Genomic DNA, 17,151 nt, shown 5'->3' with positions numbered 1-17,151 from the left:
ACTAACCCAGCATTATACATAATATCATGTCAGCATTATATGCCATTATAAGAACTGGGTCTTATTCTTTATTTTCCTAATGCTCAGCAGTATTAGGCATAATACTCAGCAGTATTAAGCATACTAATGCCAGATAGTATGCTTCTGGATCATGGAGTAGATACCTAGAGGCTCGGGCTGTATATAATTAGGTTAGGTGTCAGTATAAATGCAGAATAACATAAAGGAAGGTCAGGGTGGCTAGAGTTAGTAGGGAAGGAGGTATAGATGTGGGTCTTGGAAGGGAGAGTTAAGATGTCTGTTTTGATGGGGGTTGGGTGGTGTCTCCAGATTATAAAATCATTTTAGGAAAACTCTATGTTATGGGATTTCCACTGATAACTGATCCTATTGAGTTCCTTTGCTGCTCGGCGATATTTGTTCCGGTAATTTTTACTTTTGCCCGTATAGCTTACTTTCAAAAAGCTAAGCCAGCCTAGAATGGTAAAGATGCATGATCATTAACAGAATTAACTATGGAACCTGAAAGTGCAGAAGATGATGGACAGAGATGAGAATATAGTGACAGCAAGAGGCAGCATGTCTTTTCTCTGTACAGTTTCTAGACTAGTGTTCTCAACTTTTTTGGGTAGTGAACATCTGGAAATCATGGTTATTTGGAGGGCATTGTATGCCCTTTTCTGATCACAGTGTGATAGTGACACATTTAATTCTCCCTTAGAGTGAATTTTTCTAGCAAAAAGCTCACTAGAGTATACACATTGTAATTCAGAGCAGGCACAGTTTTTCCTAGGAGAAAAATTAGACTGTTGAATTTAAGCATGATAACCTCTTCAAATAGCCCTTTTAATATTCATTTCCAGGGTATTTGTTTATTTTATGATTTGTTAGTACCTTTACCAAACAAGAAGCAGCAGGAATGAAACTTGATAAAAGAAAAAATTTAATTTAAAACTTTTTTCTACTGAGCTAATTTTAACAAACAAATCAGGAGAAGAATGTCATCCTTTCACTTTAGAGACAGGGTGCCCTGGGACCAGTGCTTTGTGCAGCATAGTTGAGGCTCTAGATGCAGTTTGTTTCTATGGCCATTGACGTTTCTTTGCCTCAAGGTGGCAGAGTTGAGACGAGACAATATTCTATCAAGAATTCTTTAAATAAATTCCATTTCCTTTTGGAAGGAGTAAGTAATTAGTTTGAGTTGATGGGTAGGTAAGGGCTTGGCATAGATGTTAACTACAGTATTATTTTTTATTTGCTCTGGGCCAGGTTTGAGCTTGGGATTTCATGTGTATTACCTCATTGCAGCCTCACATCAGTACTGAAAGATTGATCTTATATTTTGATCTACAGTTCTACTCTGTAGGTGAAATTATTGAGGCTTAAACAATTTTATGTAGCTTCTCCAGTTAGAGATGGATTTCTAATTCAGTCTGACTCCAGAGCCCATGATCTTATCACCTCCCCACCATCATCTTGCTTCCTTGACCCTTTCTTTCCCTGTGCTGGGTATCATAAGGCTACGGGGTGGGTGGTTTCCCTCCCTTTTTTCTAGATGTGTGGTTATTGGATAGGGGTCATGATTCTTACCTGTTGGAGAATTATGAGCCTGTATTTTTAAAGGGTGGATTGTATTGTTAACAATTTGTTGTTCTTTCAGTTTGAGCTGCTGAAGCATCAGAAACTCAAGGACCAGAATATCTTTGTCTCCCGGACCAGGCTGTGCCTGCACAATCTCCCAAAGGCCGTGGATGACAAACGGCTCAGAAAGCTGCTGCTGAATGCCACTGGAGGGGAGAAGCGGGTGCGCATCAAGGAGGTGAGAGTTGGCCCTGCCCACTCAGAACTTAGGTACTCATCCTGGGTCAGATCGAGTATTTAGTTCAGGCTGTGGTGCTGGCAGATTGACAGATTTTCTTTTGGACACACTGTCAGCAGACAAGGCTGAGTTTGGTGATTTTTATGGTTTTTTGGGGTTGAAAATTTTTTTTTACCTCTTCTAAGAACTGCCTTTCACATCTGACCAAATTGCAGCAGAATGTGAGGAAGTCTCTGCCCTCATGAATTAATTTAGCAAGCATTTATTGAATACCTGCTGTGTTCTCAGCATTATACCAGGTGCTGTAAGGTTAATTTTCTTGCAGAGAAAATAATGTGTGCTTTGCTCTTTAGAAGGGCGTTTCACTACCGTATAGGCTCTTACCCTGTAGTAAGAGTCCTCAGTGCCCCGTGGTGAGCATAGGGAGCCACCCGCGTCTTCAGCAGTTGTGTTAGACAAACTCTGGATTCACACCAAGACTTGGTTAGGCTCTGTGTGCGTACAGAAACCTCTCCTCTGCTCCCACGACACCCCTGCATACCTCTGTCATAGTGCTGACTACTGCATGTCCTGTGATGGTCTGCCGGTCATTGTTCCCCACCAGGCTGAGCTCTTGGAGAGCAGGCGTTATATCATTGTTCCCAGTTCTTGGCATAATACCTGGCACATAGTCATCTCTTGTTTAGTGTTTATTGAATAAGTAACCTAGCCAATATTATGAATCTGCTTTGCTTTGATTCATCACCGTAAACTATTTTCCTATTCCTGGAAATCCTCTTCAAAATGTAAGGTATTGGTATTCAGGGAATTCCAGGAGAGAATATGAACATGTCAGCACGTAGCCGACACCACTCTTGGTAAAACTTGGTAACTGTTCAGCTGTTACTGGCATAGGGGTGAGCATTAACATCCACAATACTTAGTAAGAGTCTGCACATTTAACACCTGCCATCATTTAGAGAAATGTATGTGTGTTTTACAATATTTGCATTATATTGAATTTTCTCTTTAATTCTTTCATATGTGTAAATATCGTGTCTCAGTAAGATAGTAAGCCTCTTGAGGATAGGAGCCTCATTTTATGCTTTCTTTTTTTTTTTTTTTTTTTAATAAATTTATTTATTTTATTTATATATATTTTTGGCTGTATTGGGTCTCCGTTGCTGCGCGCGGGCTTTTTCTAGTTGTGGCGAGAGGGGGCTGCTCTTCGTTGCGGTGCGCAGGCTTCTCATTGCGGTGGCTTCTCTCGTTGTGGAGCACGGGCTCTAGGCACATGAGCTTCAGTAGTTGTGGCACGCGGGCTTAGTAGTTGTGGCTCGTGGGCTCTAGAGCGCAGTCTCAGGAGTTGTGGCGCACGGGCTGAGTTGCTCCGCGGCATGTGGGATCTTCCCGGACCAGGGCTTGAACCCGTGTCCCCTGCATTGGCAGGCGGATTCTTAACCACTGCGCCACCAGGGAAGCCCTATGCTTTCTTGATTATCCTACAGTACATGGCACAGTTCTAGACACAGAGTAGATACCGGACACACACCAAATGCAGCATCCATGTGTATCCAATACCTAGACTTCTCTGTTACATGACAACTACAGCTTCCAGGAGTAAAAGCATGTAAACAATCAGTTTTCCCAAAATATCCTGCTGTTCCTCGGTGCCCCAGGATGCCTATTACAGCTTAAGGATTTAGGGAAAAATCACACCAGAGGGGATCTGAGCTCTGAGCAAAGACAGCTGAAGCTCCTTCCTGTACTTCTGAGGCTATATGTTGGGCAGGATCTTCCCCATACCTGAACTGTCTTTCTTACCTAAAGCCATCAGGCCCTTATCCTTCCCTTCTTCAGTAATTTCCTTTCTGAGTGGTTTCTTCAGTGAGGAGATCCACAGACGGCTTTTTAGCCTCAGTGCTAACTTATACAACCTCAAGTACCATGTACCTCTCAGCTTGTGTGTATTGTCATGTCAACAGTTAGCTATTATAATTTTTCCTTGGGAAGTTTATTTTATTTACATTCTTATTTGTGGGTCTGTGTTGATGTCTGTAAGCTCTTAGAAAGCAAGAAAATATGTTTAACTCGTTTTGTGCTCTCCGTAGGTGTATTCTAATAAAACAGACGTTCATAAGAGCTATTCCAGTAAAACTGTTGTGATGGTGACATATATGAAAACTGTTCCAATAACCTGATTTCTTGTTGAAGCTGTTAAGGATCTTTATCCTCTAATTACTGATTCTTTTTCTTGTTCTACTCGTAGTGTCGGGTAATGCGAGGCCTTAAAGGAGCTCATGGGAAAATTAACGGTCAGTCCTTGGGCTATGCCTTTGCAGAGTTCCAGGAGCACGAGCATGCCCTGGCAGCCCTACGCCACATCAACAACAATCCAGAAATCTTTGGGCCTCAGAAGGTGAGCCTCATCCTGTGGGGGGGGACATGTTCCTCTGAGGGCCATTTGCGGAAAACCCTCTGACGTTTGTATGGTGGGTAAGAGTGGCAAGGCGTTGGAGGAGTGATCAGTGATTCGGGTGATAAGATGATTAGAAGGAACGCTAAACTGGATAGACTGCTTGCAGAACTGGCCCCTTGCCTTTAAGTAGAGTGAAGTGAGCAGCATCCTCTGACTTGCAAGAAAGACGGTAGTGGTGAGACGATATCTCAGCTCATTGCATGCAGAGATGAAGAAATCTAATGAATGACTTTCTGTCCCCTTCTGCCACAGAGACCAATAGTGGAGTTCTCTTTGGAAGATCGAAGGAAACTTAAAATAAAGGAACTGAGGATCCAGCGCAGCCTGGTACAGAACTGAAATGTTTTTTCTGTCTTTGTTTTTTAAATTGTAGTAGTATACACATAAACTTTACTATTTTTAAGTGTACAGTTCAGTTCAAACAATTTTTTTTTTCAGGCCATATTTAAACTCCTGTTTTGTTCAGTTTGTGGTTCTGCCCCCTTAAAGTAGGTCTCTTCCTCGTTAGGTTCTTTGTTACCCTTTACTCTTAGTTCCCTAGAACTCTGCAGGCCATCTCTCTTCTGCTGGCCTGGCTTGTGATAGCTCCACAGAACGGGGAGGAAGGAGAGAGGAGAATCAGACTGATGTTATTACCAATCAGCAGTTCTTGTACTGCAGTGTTTGGTGATGGCACGTGTCAAAATTAATAGCCAAGGTTAAGTTTTACATTACCTGTAGATTTCAGCTATCTCTTCCATAATTCTGTTTTCTTCTTAGATGGCTCCAGAAGTGTGATGCCTGATAGTTTTAGTACTTTTTTTGATCTAGTGTAGTATAGAGGAAAGAACAGGGACTTTGGGAACAAGAATATTCATGTTCAAACTCAGGCTCTGCCCCTTTCTGAGTTCCTTGGCAAGTTATTACCTCTCTCAGCTTCAGTTTCTAGTTTGTAAAAATAGGATTAACATCATCTATGTTATATGGTTGATGAGGATTAAATGAGGTAACGCGTGTAAGTTGTATCACATACTACACAGTCAGCACACAGTCAGTATTCATTCTCTTACCCGTCTTGCCACAGGACATAGAAGGCCAGGTTATTCTTGACACCATAACTCTTACAGATCTCATTGATATTATACCTTAACTTGCGTATATACCAAACATTTGCAGTGTTTTGGTGTCTTTATGGTGTATATCATGAGCATGACTTTTATAAATTTATTTATTTATTTATTTTTGCTGCGTTGGGTCTTCGTTGCTGCACACGGGTTTTCTCTAGTTGCGCCGAGCAGGGGCTTCTCTTTGTTGCAGTGCGCGGGCTTCTCATTGCGGTGGCTTCTTATATTGTGGAGCACAGGCTCTAGGTGCGCGGGCTTCAGTAGTTGTGGCACGTGGTCTCAGTGGTTGTGGCTTGCGGGCTCTAGAGTGCAGGCTCAGTAGTTGTGGCGCACAGGCTTAGTTGGTCCACGGCATGTGGGATCTTCCCGGACCAGGGCTCAAACCCATGTCCCCTGCGTTGGCAGGCGGATTCTTAACCACTGCTCCACCAGGGAAGCCCTGAGCATGACTTTTAGAGGAGCAGTGTCAGTGGCTAATACAATGGCCCTGGGTTGGAAAAACCTGAGTTCTGGTTATTATTCAAGGCAGCTTTATTATTGTAGTTATAGAATTATTTACTGCCAAAGTCAGAGGTGATTCTGTAGCTACTGGCTTAAAAAAAAATTCACGTTGCCTTATTTGTTGCCTACACTTATGTACATACTGATCTTTCTGTGTAAAAGTGTTCCTCTCCCCTGACTCAAGGATACTTCTACTCAGTTTCCATACTCATATTCCACAAGTAGCATTTCCCCATCTCTCTCAAAAGAGATAAGACTTTATTACTTGTACTACATGAAGTTCCTTAAACTTTTTTTTAGTTTTTTACTTTGTGGATGTCTCTTTTCTCCACTGGGCTGTGAGTGCTAAAAGGTAGACACTTCATTCTGTCCATCTGTACCCTTACCACTTAGAGACTGGCACATAAGAGGCATATAATAGATCTTTGTTGTGTCAGTGTGTGCCTATCTAGATTTCTGAGGTGAAAAGGACAAAGTAACATTATTATTACTACATTAATTTCACATGAATCTTCTTTTTCTTCCCCCACTTCAGTGCAAAATAAATCTGTAACATACTTTATGTCTTCCTTCTCATGTCATCTTTTCCTTATCTTCATTTCATTTATCTTTTCTCTAATGTTTTTCCTTTCTCTGTGTGGATTCGAGTTTCTGACCTGTCATTTCCCCTCCCTTAAAACATTCATTTAGTATTTCTTGCAAGGCAGGTCTACCAGTGATAAATTTCTTTAAAGTTTTTTTTTTTTTTTGGCCTCACTGTGCGTATTGTGGGATCCTAGTTCCCCAATGAGGGCTCGTACCCAGGCCCCTGGCAGTGAGAGCACTGAGTCCTAACCATGGACTGCCGGGGAATTCCCAGATTTCTTTAATTTTTGTTTGTCTGAGAAAGTTTTTGTTTTTCCTTCACTTTTGAAGGATAATTACACGGGTAAAGAATTCTAAGTTGGTGATTGTTTTCCCCCAAACTTTAAATATTTCATTCTATTCTCTTCTTGCTTATATGGTTTCTGAAGGGAGATCCAATGTAATCTTTTTTTTTTAATCCAATGTAATCTTAACTTTGTTCCTCTGTAGGTAATGTATTTTCCCTACCTCTGGCTTCTTTCAAGATTTTCTCCTTGATTTTCTGCTGTTTGATATGATATGCCTAGATGTACATTTTTCTTTTTCTTTTTTTTAATATCCTGTTTGGTTTTTGGCTGAGCTTCCTGGATCTGTGGTTTAGTGTCTGTCCTTAAGTTTGGAAATCTTTAGCTCTTATTACTTCAAATATTTCTCTTCTTTCTTCTCATTCCCATTATACATTTGTTACACCTTTGGTAATTGTCCCATGCTACTGGCCTATTTTCTACTGGCTTTTGCGTTTTGGACATACCTGTACTTTTCCCCTATTTCTGCATGTGGAAAGGGAAATGGTTGTTTTATGTCCCCCACCCAGTAACCATCTGTTACTATTTCAGGGCCTGTGAACTACTTGCATTCACTTTCCTATAGTCTCTAACTGTTTGGGGGAAGAATTCCCCTTCTCTCACCAGCTCATTCCTCTTCTGAGTATTTCCAGCAAATAAACCTCACCCAGTAACTAAATGGCATTCTCTTGCCTTATACAGCAAAAAGTGAAATCCAGGCCGGCAACTGGTGAGCAGCCCCAGCAAGAACAACCAGAGCTTGGAAAAAAACAGCAACAGAAAACAGCTCAGAACCACATGCATCAACAAAGCAAGGCCCCCACGGAGCAGGAGGAGAAGGCAGGATCTGTCTCGTGGACAGGCTTCCAGACCACAGCCGAGGTGGAGCACGTGGAGCTGTCTGATGGGAGGAAGAGAAGAAAGGTCCTGGTGCTCCCCTCACACCGAGGCCCCAAAATTAGGTGAGATGCAGGATGGCGGCTCAGAGGGTTTGTTTTGCTTCGCCCTTTTTCCTCTTTGTGGCTTTGTTTGGATGAAAGGGAAGCTTAGTGTGCGCCAGTCCCGCATGAAGTATCTCTACCCCCGCACAGTCACTCTTGGACCAAATGGAGGCCGGAACAGGACCGGCAGAGGGGGCCTCAGAGGAGCCTTCCAGTGCGGGCTTTCGTGCGATTTTTCTCCTCTTCTGAAGAGCTTCCTCCTGTCCTGATGGCGGTCTCTCTCAGCTGAGGCCCATCTCCTTGAGGTTTCTGTTTGGGACAACAGATTAGTGCTGTCAACAGAAGTCGATCTTGACAAAATTTTTGTTAAGTATATGAGGGTTTTTGAGATCCCCTTGAGGTTTTAAGCCAAAACAAAAAGACAAGTATACAGATGTTGAGCCATAGGACATTCTGTTGCAGTATCCCTTTTTAGCATGATTTCTCATGGGCTTAGAAAGAGCCAGTGTAAGAAAAGGCATTTGATCTTTTGGGCTGAGAAAAATCTCAGGGGTCCCAATTAGAGGAGGAACTCAGGGTGACACTTGACCATATTGTTTCAGGTTACGGGACAAAGGCAAAATGAAGCCTCTCCCTCCCAAGAAGCCAAACCCCCAGATAAACCACTGGAAGCAAGAGAAGCAGAAATTATCTTCCAAGCAGGTAAGTTCTGTAGGCCCTGAGGCTTTGGCATGGCACAGCTCTGCTGGGGTCGGCAGCCGCTTGTGCCATGATTAGTTGTGCAAAAGGAAAGGGCTTCTAGATTGCAGTTATGTACAGTATTGCAGCTTTTTAGAGGATGTGGCGGTACACGGTCCTAAAAGTGGGGAGAAAAATAAAACGAACCCCATGTATTGGTTACTCTGCTTCAACAATTATCTTGTTTTACCTACCCCCCAACCCCACCCCACCCTGTGAATATATTAAAGCGAATTCTACTTCACTTGTAAATGTGCCTCATGTGGAAATGAGGTGTATTGCTCAGAAAAATATCTCTGAATTCATCTCGAGCTGATCAGGCTTTAAACACACATATACGCAAACACATATTATGCCATCATCACATCTAATGAAATTAATAAGAAGCTCTTAATAGCTAATATGTAACCCATATTAAAACGTTCCCAGTTGCCTCAAAAATACATTTTTTTAAAAAAATTTATTTATTTTTGGCTGCGTTGCGTCTTCGTTGCTGTGCACGGGCTTTCTCTAGTTGCTGCGAGCGGGGGCTACTCTTCCTCGCGGTGCGCGGGCTTCTCATTGCCGTGGCTTCTCTTGTTGTGGAGCACGGGCTCTAGGCATGTGGGCTTCAGTAGTTGTGGCACGTGGGCTTCAGTAGTTGTGGCACATGGGCTCAGTAGTTTTGGCTCACGGGCTCTAGAGCGCAGGCTCAGTAGTTGTGGCGCACTGGCTTAGTTGCTCCGCGGCATGTGGGATCTTCCCGGACCAGGGCTCGAACCTGTGTCCCCTGCATTGGCAGGCAGATTCTTAACCACTGTGCCACCAGGGAAGCCCAAAAATACATTTTTTAAGTTGGTTAGTATGAATCAGGTCCCAAACAAAGTCCACATGTTACACTCGGAATTTTTTTTTGGCCATGCCCCACACACAGCTTGTGGGATCTTAGTTCCCCGACCAGGTTTTGAACCTGGGCCACGGCAGTGAAAGCGCAGAATCCTAACCACTGGACCGCCAGGGAATTCCTTATACTTCGTTTTTAAATCTCTTAAATCTTTTTTTTTCCCCTATAATATCCAGTCTTCCTTACATCCACCCCGATTTTTTCCATGCAGTTAATTTGTTGGATAAGCCAGGTCCTTAGCCTTAGAATGTATTACATTTTGAATTTAGTTGCTTTCTTCCTTGTGCTGTCATTTAACTTGTTCCTCTAACACCCCATGTTGCCTACAAACTGGTTGTTAGATCTAGAGGCTTGATTAGATTCAAGTTCAGTTTTCTTGGCGAGAGTATTTCATAGGTGGTGCTGTGTGCTTTCTGTTGCATTGCACCATAAGGTGCATAGTGTCTGGTTGCCCCATTTTTAGTGATGCTGTGATTCATCAGTAAGTTTAGGAATTGTCTACCTTATCCCTCCATTTGTAAAGTCCCCCATCAGCCTCCCACCTAAGGGTCTTAGCACCCACTGATGATTGCTATCTAGATCCATATTTCAATACGAGTTGCAGCATGGTAATTTTCTAATTTTATCAACGCTTTTGTGTTTTTTAAGAAGAATTCTAGAAAAAAGAATCTTCCCTCGTCAACTGTTTGGTTCCCATGAAATATCATTTGTGTAGGAAAGGCAGGGTAAATGCTTGATTTTGTTTTTTTCCTTTTATCGGTTTCCAGAGTAATGAGTTGTTGCCCTACCAACCTCCTCTGATGACCAGTAAGATTTTTTTTAGTATTGTGAATTCCTGAGTTTTTATGTACTTGATGTGTTTCAGTCAGATGCAGTCATTATTCTTGTCCCATCTGAGGCCAGCAGAAGCCCCTTCAGGTTGACTCCTGAGTCCTTCTGACATGACCCTGTCTTTGATAGTGTCCTTACTTTCTAGTACAACCGGATGTCCCAACTTACCTATTTCTTCGTCAACCCTGGCATTAGCTTCCAAGGAGCCCTAGTTCTTAATAGAAAGTGGTGGTCCTGCATTCTTGATCATTTGAAGTCAAATTTTCTTTTTTTTCTTGCCTAGTTCCTTTCTTTGAAGGGTACAAAAGCATTAGCTTCTCATCCTACTCAAGAAATCTGTGTCTCTGGGAAGCCTCTGACCCATCAGACTATCTTATAGAGCTCTCTTTGAAACCCTGTAATTCTTGGTGAGGGAAAGGACAACAAGCAAGACCATCCAGACTTGGGGCTGTCTCATCTTGGAGGAGATTCGTGTGAACATTTGGGAATTGAAGGGGGAGAGGCCTTTGAAACACGGTATTTTAGTGGGGCCCTTCTCTTAGGCACTTCTGGTCTGATTTCTTACCAATGGATGATTCTTGTGGGGTCACTGTCTGGAAGTCCCTCTTGTGGTGGACAAGATCTCTGAACCTACTTTCTCCCTTGGCTGGCCTAAGAGTAAGGTAATACTTAATACTTGAAACTGATTATCTTATGTTTCCTTACCTTTCATTTGTAGGTACCTAGGAAGAAAGCTAAGGGAAACAAGACAGAAATTCGCTTCAACCAGCTGGTCGAACAATATAAGCAGAAGTTATTGGGACCTTCTAAAGGAGCTCCTCTTGCAAAGAGGAGCAAATGGTTTGACAGTTGATGATGGTAGTAGACTGGGTAAGAAGCTGGATTGTGTGCTTCTTGGTAAAGCCTCCCCGTCTCCCCCATGTCATTACTGAGGGAAGGAAACTCCTTGAGTGCACTGCCACTTTGGGGCACTGCGACTGGGGCGCATCTAAACTTTGGTCCCTCCCTGGTGTGTGGTTAGATAACCACAAAGAGGAATCTCAGAAAAACATGGTGATGCTTCTTGCATATTTTGTGTGAAGTTGTGTTTATAATTCTTATCCATTTTAATTCTTTGTTGCTCAAATGGGAACAATTATAAAAAGCATTCTTGACTGCTGAATTTTTAAGATGTATATTTTGTTAAGTGTCTTCTCTAAATGAGATATTTTGTGGCTTTTTGAATAGTAGACTCTCCTTTATAATATATGGGAATCCTTTATTATTTATAAATGTTTTTGATATTCCTAACTCTAATTCAGGCATGTAGTCCTACATACTGCAGGAATCGATTAAGAAAGAGCAGAGAAACATGATTTCCAACCTAATCTTTGAGGGTGGAAGAAACTTGGAAAGTAATTGAGGGCGTGGGGCCTGGCCAGGAGCAACACCTGATAATTGTTTGCCAAATGAGTGGGTAATTGTTGGTAGTTAACTAGAAATCAGTTGGCAGTGGCCCACAGACACTAGCCTGGGTGGTGCTAACCTGCCTTTCCTCTCTTCCAGCACCTCCTCCTGAGGACTCAAGACAGGTGGTGGGTGGTGGAGAGAGCAGTGAGCATGGCCAGAGAAAGATTGTTGGAAATACAGCACAAAGCTCTTAGTTCCCCAGTCCAGTCTGGTGCCATAATAAGTGATGCTTTCTTCAGAACCATTGCTGACCTAGGGATATGGCTATTTCATTGCAGTATCTTGGGAAACCAGTGAATGCTCAGAAATGCCCTTAATTGGTTTAAAGATGGGTAAAAGAGAGACCATGAAAATACTGAAACCTTTTGGAGAGAACTAAAGGACAGAGGCTGTATCTCCAGAGTTACCTGGAGACAGTGCGACTTGGGCAGTTCGAAATATTCTGGCAGCAGCTTGGCAACCCATCAACCCTAGGATGACCTGTACTCTGTGAGGGAGTCAGACACTTTATTAAAGGTGTAAATAGAAGATCCACAGCCTGCCTGGCCTCTGGTCTGTTTTCCCTTGGCCAGCTGTCTGCTCACCAGACACTTCTTCCCATAGTGTACAAATATCTATAAATTAACATTTAAAAATAATCTTAACATTTAGGATAAGATAAAAATTGGGGTTCATTTCAGATAGCTTTGCCAGATTTTCTTAGATCCAGATTTTTCTCCTGACAGGTTTAGCAGCCCAGTATGTTTAAAACATCATTCAACTGCTGGAAAAGTTACTGCACAGTTCTTTTCTTTTTTTTTTTGCCTTTATTTTATTTTATTAAATGATGTTTGAATCACTAAATTAAAAAAATATATATTGCTGAACGTTTACAATGACAATTTTGCATTTCTCCATATACTTTATCATATAATGATATCATATGTTTTCTAAATTTCTTAAATCTATATTTAAGATACAACTATATAATAAGAATCCCAAGGAAAACAAAACTTAAACCTCAAAATTATTGTTCATCCCATTACTATTTAAGCTGCTAATTTTTGCCCATTAAAACTCCTTTTTTTATGCATATTTAAAAATCCACATACTAGTATCATTTTCATTTAAAAAGTCACTCTTTAATATATAACTTTCAGCATATGGTTATTTGTGAATATAGTTTTGCAAAAAATTATCTTATGTCTGATAGTTTACTTTTGAAATTATTTAGAAAGCTTAAAGATGCAAAAGAAAAATAGCAAATCGGATTATATAATCTGCATACATAAAAGATTTGCATTGAACTAAATCACAGAGGCAGTTTTGGTGAATTCGTATTCAATATTGTCTTCACTTTATTACTCAAGAATATTTCTGAGCTGGATAGTGTGCCAGAACCCCTATCAGTTTTGTCAGTGAAAAGAGACAAGAGAAAATGTAATTCTGCAGGCAATGTAATAAATAAATATATACTTTTAAAGAAAAAGGACAAAGAAAATGTAAATTTGGTCTGTCTTCTTACCTATAAAGAAGGTAGGCACAGGAGTAAATTATTTTTTATGTAACATTTATTTCTAAAGGTTTACAAGGTATGATTTTTAAATGGGTATATTTTATGGTTTTTATGTTAATTGATACAAACATAGCCAAATACCTATGTGTATAAATTATTTGGCCAGTATCCGCTCACTTCATACCTTTAAGAAAGAGAATATAAGGTCATTTGCAATAATAATAATTAACTAGTTAATAACATAAAACAAGCTAAAATAATGTTTAAAGAACGTTGACCTGAAAAAGTGTAATGATTCTCAGTGTAGGCGTTCCTATGTGGAACAAATTAATGTGTGATTTACAATACAGTTTAAAAGTACACACACTGCACAGTTCTTTAAAAAAAGTAATAAGATGAATCATCCACTTTCTCAACAACCAGATTGCTTGTATGGTGTCCTCCTCTGGGACACCTCACCAGGGGTTATCTGGGCATCTTCTTAACGCTTGCCTCGGGAGTATTAATGCAAGGAGAATCATGCTCATTTCTTCACTTCAGAGCCTGATGTTTCATGAAATGGAGTTTTCTGAATTAAACGTGAAAGTGGAGTTACAGAACGCTTGGTTAAAAAACAACAACAATAGCAAACATTTCATTAACATCCAAGACTGAAGGCCATTGATCAAAACTGTCAAGTTTCAGTAGATTTTCCTGCTTGGTTATACAGCAGCCTGACTCAGAGATACTTATTTTAAATAAAGAGTCTTAAGATTGTGTGCTGGCTGTTTCTTTGCTTTTTTGGTGGGGGGGTGGGGTGTGGAGGGGGGTAGATGGGAGACTTGGTAGTTTTGAAGACTCTGCTTTGATCCAGGGTGTATAGTCCCTTGCTCTAGACTTCGCCTGCAGCGAGGATTCTGCTTCAGCTGTCTTGAAGTGAGATCTGCAGCTTCCTCTGTTACAAAGTTAGTGCATGTGAATTCGTTCTTCGAAATACTTCCAAATGTCCTTTGCTATGTATTTGCCTTGAAAAGAGGTTTTCCAGCTAAAAATTCAGAGTGCAGAACCTCAAGTTTCCAGAGATCCCCTTCTCACCATGTATTTAATCTTCAGTCATCTGAGGAAGCAGGAGGTCAAATATGCCTCTGTGAGTGCCGGCCACCCAGAATCTTCAGTCATAGGCCCTCTGGCTGATCCATGTAGCTAGTTCTTTGCTTAATATTCCTCCCACTCACTTTTTGAGAAGTGACTGACAGGCATCTGCCAATTCTGTCATATAAGTGGCAACTCTGCCCACCCAACTTGGAAAGTTCCTGAAACTTCTCCATGGACTGCTCCATCATGGTAGTAGCCACATCATCAGACTGAGGATGCCCAAGATAAGTTTGTATTTCAGTTTGTCTCAGATGATGCTCAACTGTGCTTTCTCTCACTCAGTCCTAACTGGCGGTTAAAGGGCCAGGATGAGGTTGCTTTGTTTTCTCTCAGGCAGAGTGAAAATTTCCAGACCTCCCTTTGCCCAAGTTTGACTGATTTAGAAGTTACTTGCATGCATTGTCTTATTTTGGTTCTTTCTTTCTTGTCCTGATGTCTCGTCCTTTCCAGGATTAATTGCAGAGTCTGAGACTGCTCATTGATTGGGGTGTTATTCAGTGGTCTAGACATGGATGAGTTATAGGTACATCTGCAGTTACTTTAGCTTTTGATTCTGAACTGGTGTTTGGCTGCGGACAGGCTTCTGTGCTTATGAAGTAATATAGTGGGAAGAATGTGAAGGACACAGACTGATTGAGCCTGGTAACCAATTCTGAGGAGGAAACTGCAGAGTCACCAGAATACCTTTTGGACAACCCCCAAACGGAGCATCTTGATAGATGGCAAATCCAGTTTTCCTTAGGCTCGTCCACGCTGCCCAGAGCCTGCTGCCTTTTGTCAGACGAATACTTCACTGCTGCAGAGTCACCCCGGAATCTCCTTCCCTGGCCGTTTGATGGAAGGAAAATCCTTTCTGTCCTTGAGGGCAGGGGCTATATTTTACACTTTTCTGTGTACCCTGCAATACTTAACAATGATTTACACGTAGTAGGAGTTCGTTTAATTCCACTGAACTCACTGGAACAGAAGGCCATCTGGTCCAGGGAGCTGCGTTTGTGAAGGACAACAGAGTCATTTCCTGAGGTGATGTATGTGAAAGGGCCCCAAAATACAAAGTGATAGAAAAAGAATAATAAACTGCTGGTCACAATCCCTTGAGCACACCACCTGTGTTCTTTTTGCTGTGCCTTGTCCACACCAATTTGTCCCTCTCCACTCACGTGCTATCCAGCATTTCTCCCTGGGAACCTCATCCAACCCAGGGCATTGTGGTCCCTCCCTTGGTCCCTGACACTTTCTGGTTGACGTCTACTCAGTTGACAGCATATGCAACTGTGGCTTACTTGTCATTTCTTTAGATCTTACTTCCCCAAGTAGATGGAACCCCATGATGGCAATCCCAGCCCCAGGGCGTGGCCGATGGTGTCCTTAGTGATTGGCTGTTGAGGATGATGAAGATGAGGCATGTAGCAGACAGTCACCTGCTGCAGTGAACTCTCCCCAGCCTATCATTTAATGTATTTTCTTTTTTCTTTCTAGTTCAGCCTCGTTCCTCATAGTAGGTGCTCAGTTAATGTCAGTTCCTGTCACTCCTTTTCTTTTCATCTTCCCTGCACTACTGTCTGGGCCTCAGTCTACCAGCAACTCCCCTCAGATATTGCTTAATCTGCCTTGTGGCCAGAACCCATCGCATTCCTGTCCCCCTCTGCCCGAGGGACTCCCAGCCCTTATGCACAGGGCTGGACGTTAAAGGCTGTATGTGCAAAAACCCTAGTAAGCAGCTGATTCTCAAGTGTTGCCTTCTCACTTTCAACTTCTCTCCATTTTTCCCTCTCCTCTCTCCTGGGTCTGACACTCCATTGTCTGCATGCACTTTTCAACCAAAAGATACTCAAATACTGGGCTTTTGATGAGGTTTTCCCTCTGGAAGCTACTGCAGGAAGGATGCTTTGTATTCTAGCCTGCACTGGGGAAGACCCTATCATGGCAGTTGGCACCTCAGATGGAGGAAGAAGTCCAGAACATTGTTCCTATACTACTTGCAATGAAAGGACGGGATTTAGATGCACCCTTCTTATAAGATAATGTAATATTGTGATTTGCAATAAGAAATATATGTATGGTCTTTGTCCCTGTTCCTGGAACAGAGCTCCTAAAACCCTTGGAATTTCCTGTGCAGAGAGTAATAGAGGTCTCTTTTGTTATGTTAAATAAGGTGACTTTTGGAAAGTCCCTAAGGATGCCAGTGGAGCCAACCCAGTGATTAGAGGGTTGGAACTTATGGCCCTCCCGGCCCCCCACCCCATCTCCCATGCAGGGAAAGGGGCTAGAGATTGAGTTCAGTCATCAGTGGCCAATGATTTAATCAATCACACCTTTTTGAGGAAGCCTCCACAAAAACCTGAAAGAACAGGGTTCCGAGAGCTTCCGGGTCGGTGAGCACGTGGAAGGAGATCTGGGGAGAGTAACTCACTTGGCGAGAACATGGAAGCTCCCTGCCCTTTCTCCATACTTTGCTCTGTGCATCTCTTCCATCTGGCTGTTCCTGAGTTATATCCTTTTATAGTTAACTGGTAATCTAGGAAGTAAAATGTTCCTCTGGGTTCTGTGAGCTGCTCTAGCAAATTAGGAGGGGGTCACTGGAACCTCTGATTGGTCAGAAGCACAGGTAACAACCTGAACTTGTGGTTGGCTTCTGAATTTGGAGGGTGGGGTTCAGTCATGGGGGACCCAGCCCTTAACCTGTGGAATCTGACACTATCTCCAAGTAGGTAGTGTCAGCATTGAGTTAGAATGTAGGACACCCAGCTGGAGAATTGCTTAGTGTGGGGAAAAACACACACATTGGGGTTGGATGCAAAATTGTAATTGGTGTCAGAATTATAGATAATATTCTTTTAAAAGCACCCCAACAGGGGCTTCCCTGGTGGCGCAATGGTTAAGAATCTGCC

At 42.1% G+C, this 17,151-nt stretch overlaps 1 protein-coding gene across 1 annotated transcript in view; it reads left to right on the top strand.

Moving 5' to 3' along the window:
- Window positions 1–11,250, top strand: part of RBM28 (RNA binding motif protein 28) — a 28,458-nt gene extending 17,208 nt beyond the window's left edge. Inside the window, exons 14-19 of the mRNA XM_068549397.1 lie at window positions 1,661–1,819; window positions 4,068–4,217; window positions 4,530–4,604; window positions 7,492–7,751; window positions 8,333–8,432; window positions 10,901–11,250. Of these exons, the coding sequence (XP_068405498.1) occupies window positions 1,661–1,819; window positions 4,068–4,217; window positions 4,530–4,604; window positions 7,492–7,751; window positions 8,333–8,432; window positions 10,901–11,035 (879 nt within the window). The 3' untranslated portion in view covers window positions 11,036–11,250. The remainder of the gene's footprint in view (window positions 1–1,660; window positions 1,820–4,067; window positions 4,218–4,529; window positions 4,605–7,491; window positions 7,752–8,332; window positions 8,433–10,900) is intronic.
- Window positions 11,251–17,151: the final 5,901 nt, after the last annotated feature.

This window comes from Eschrichtius robustus, chromosome 8 (assembly GCF_028021215.1).
Source record: "Eschrichtius robustus isolate mEscRob2 chromosome 8, mEscRob2.pri, whole genome shotgun sequence".
Classification (NCBI taxonomy): Eukaryota; Metazoa; Chordata; class Mammalia; order Artiodactyla; family Eschrichtiidae; genus Eschrichtius; species Eschrichtius robustus.
The sequence above is the reverse complement of the archived record's forward strand: the minus strand, read 5'-3'. Positions and strand labels throughout refer to the sequence as shown.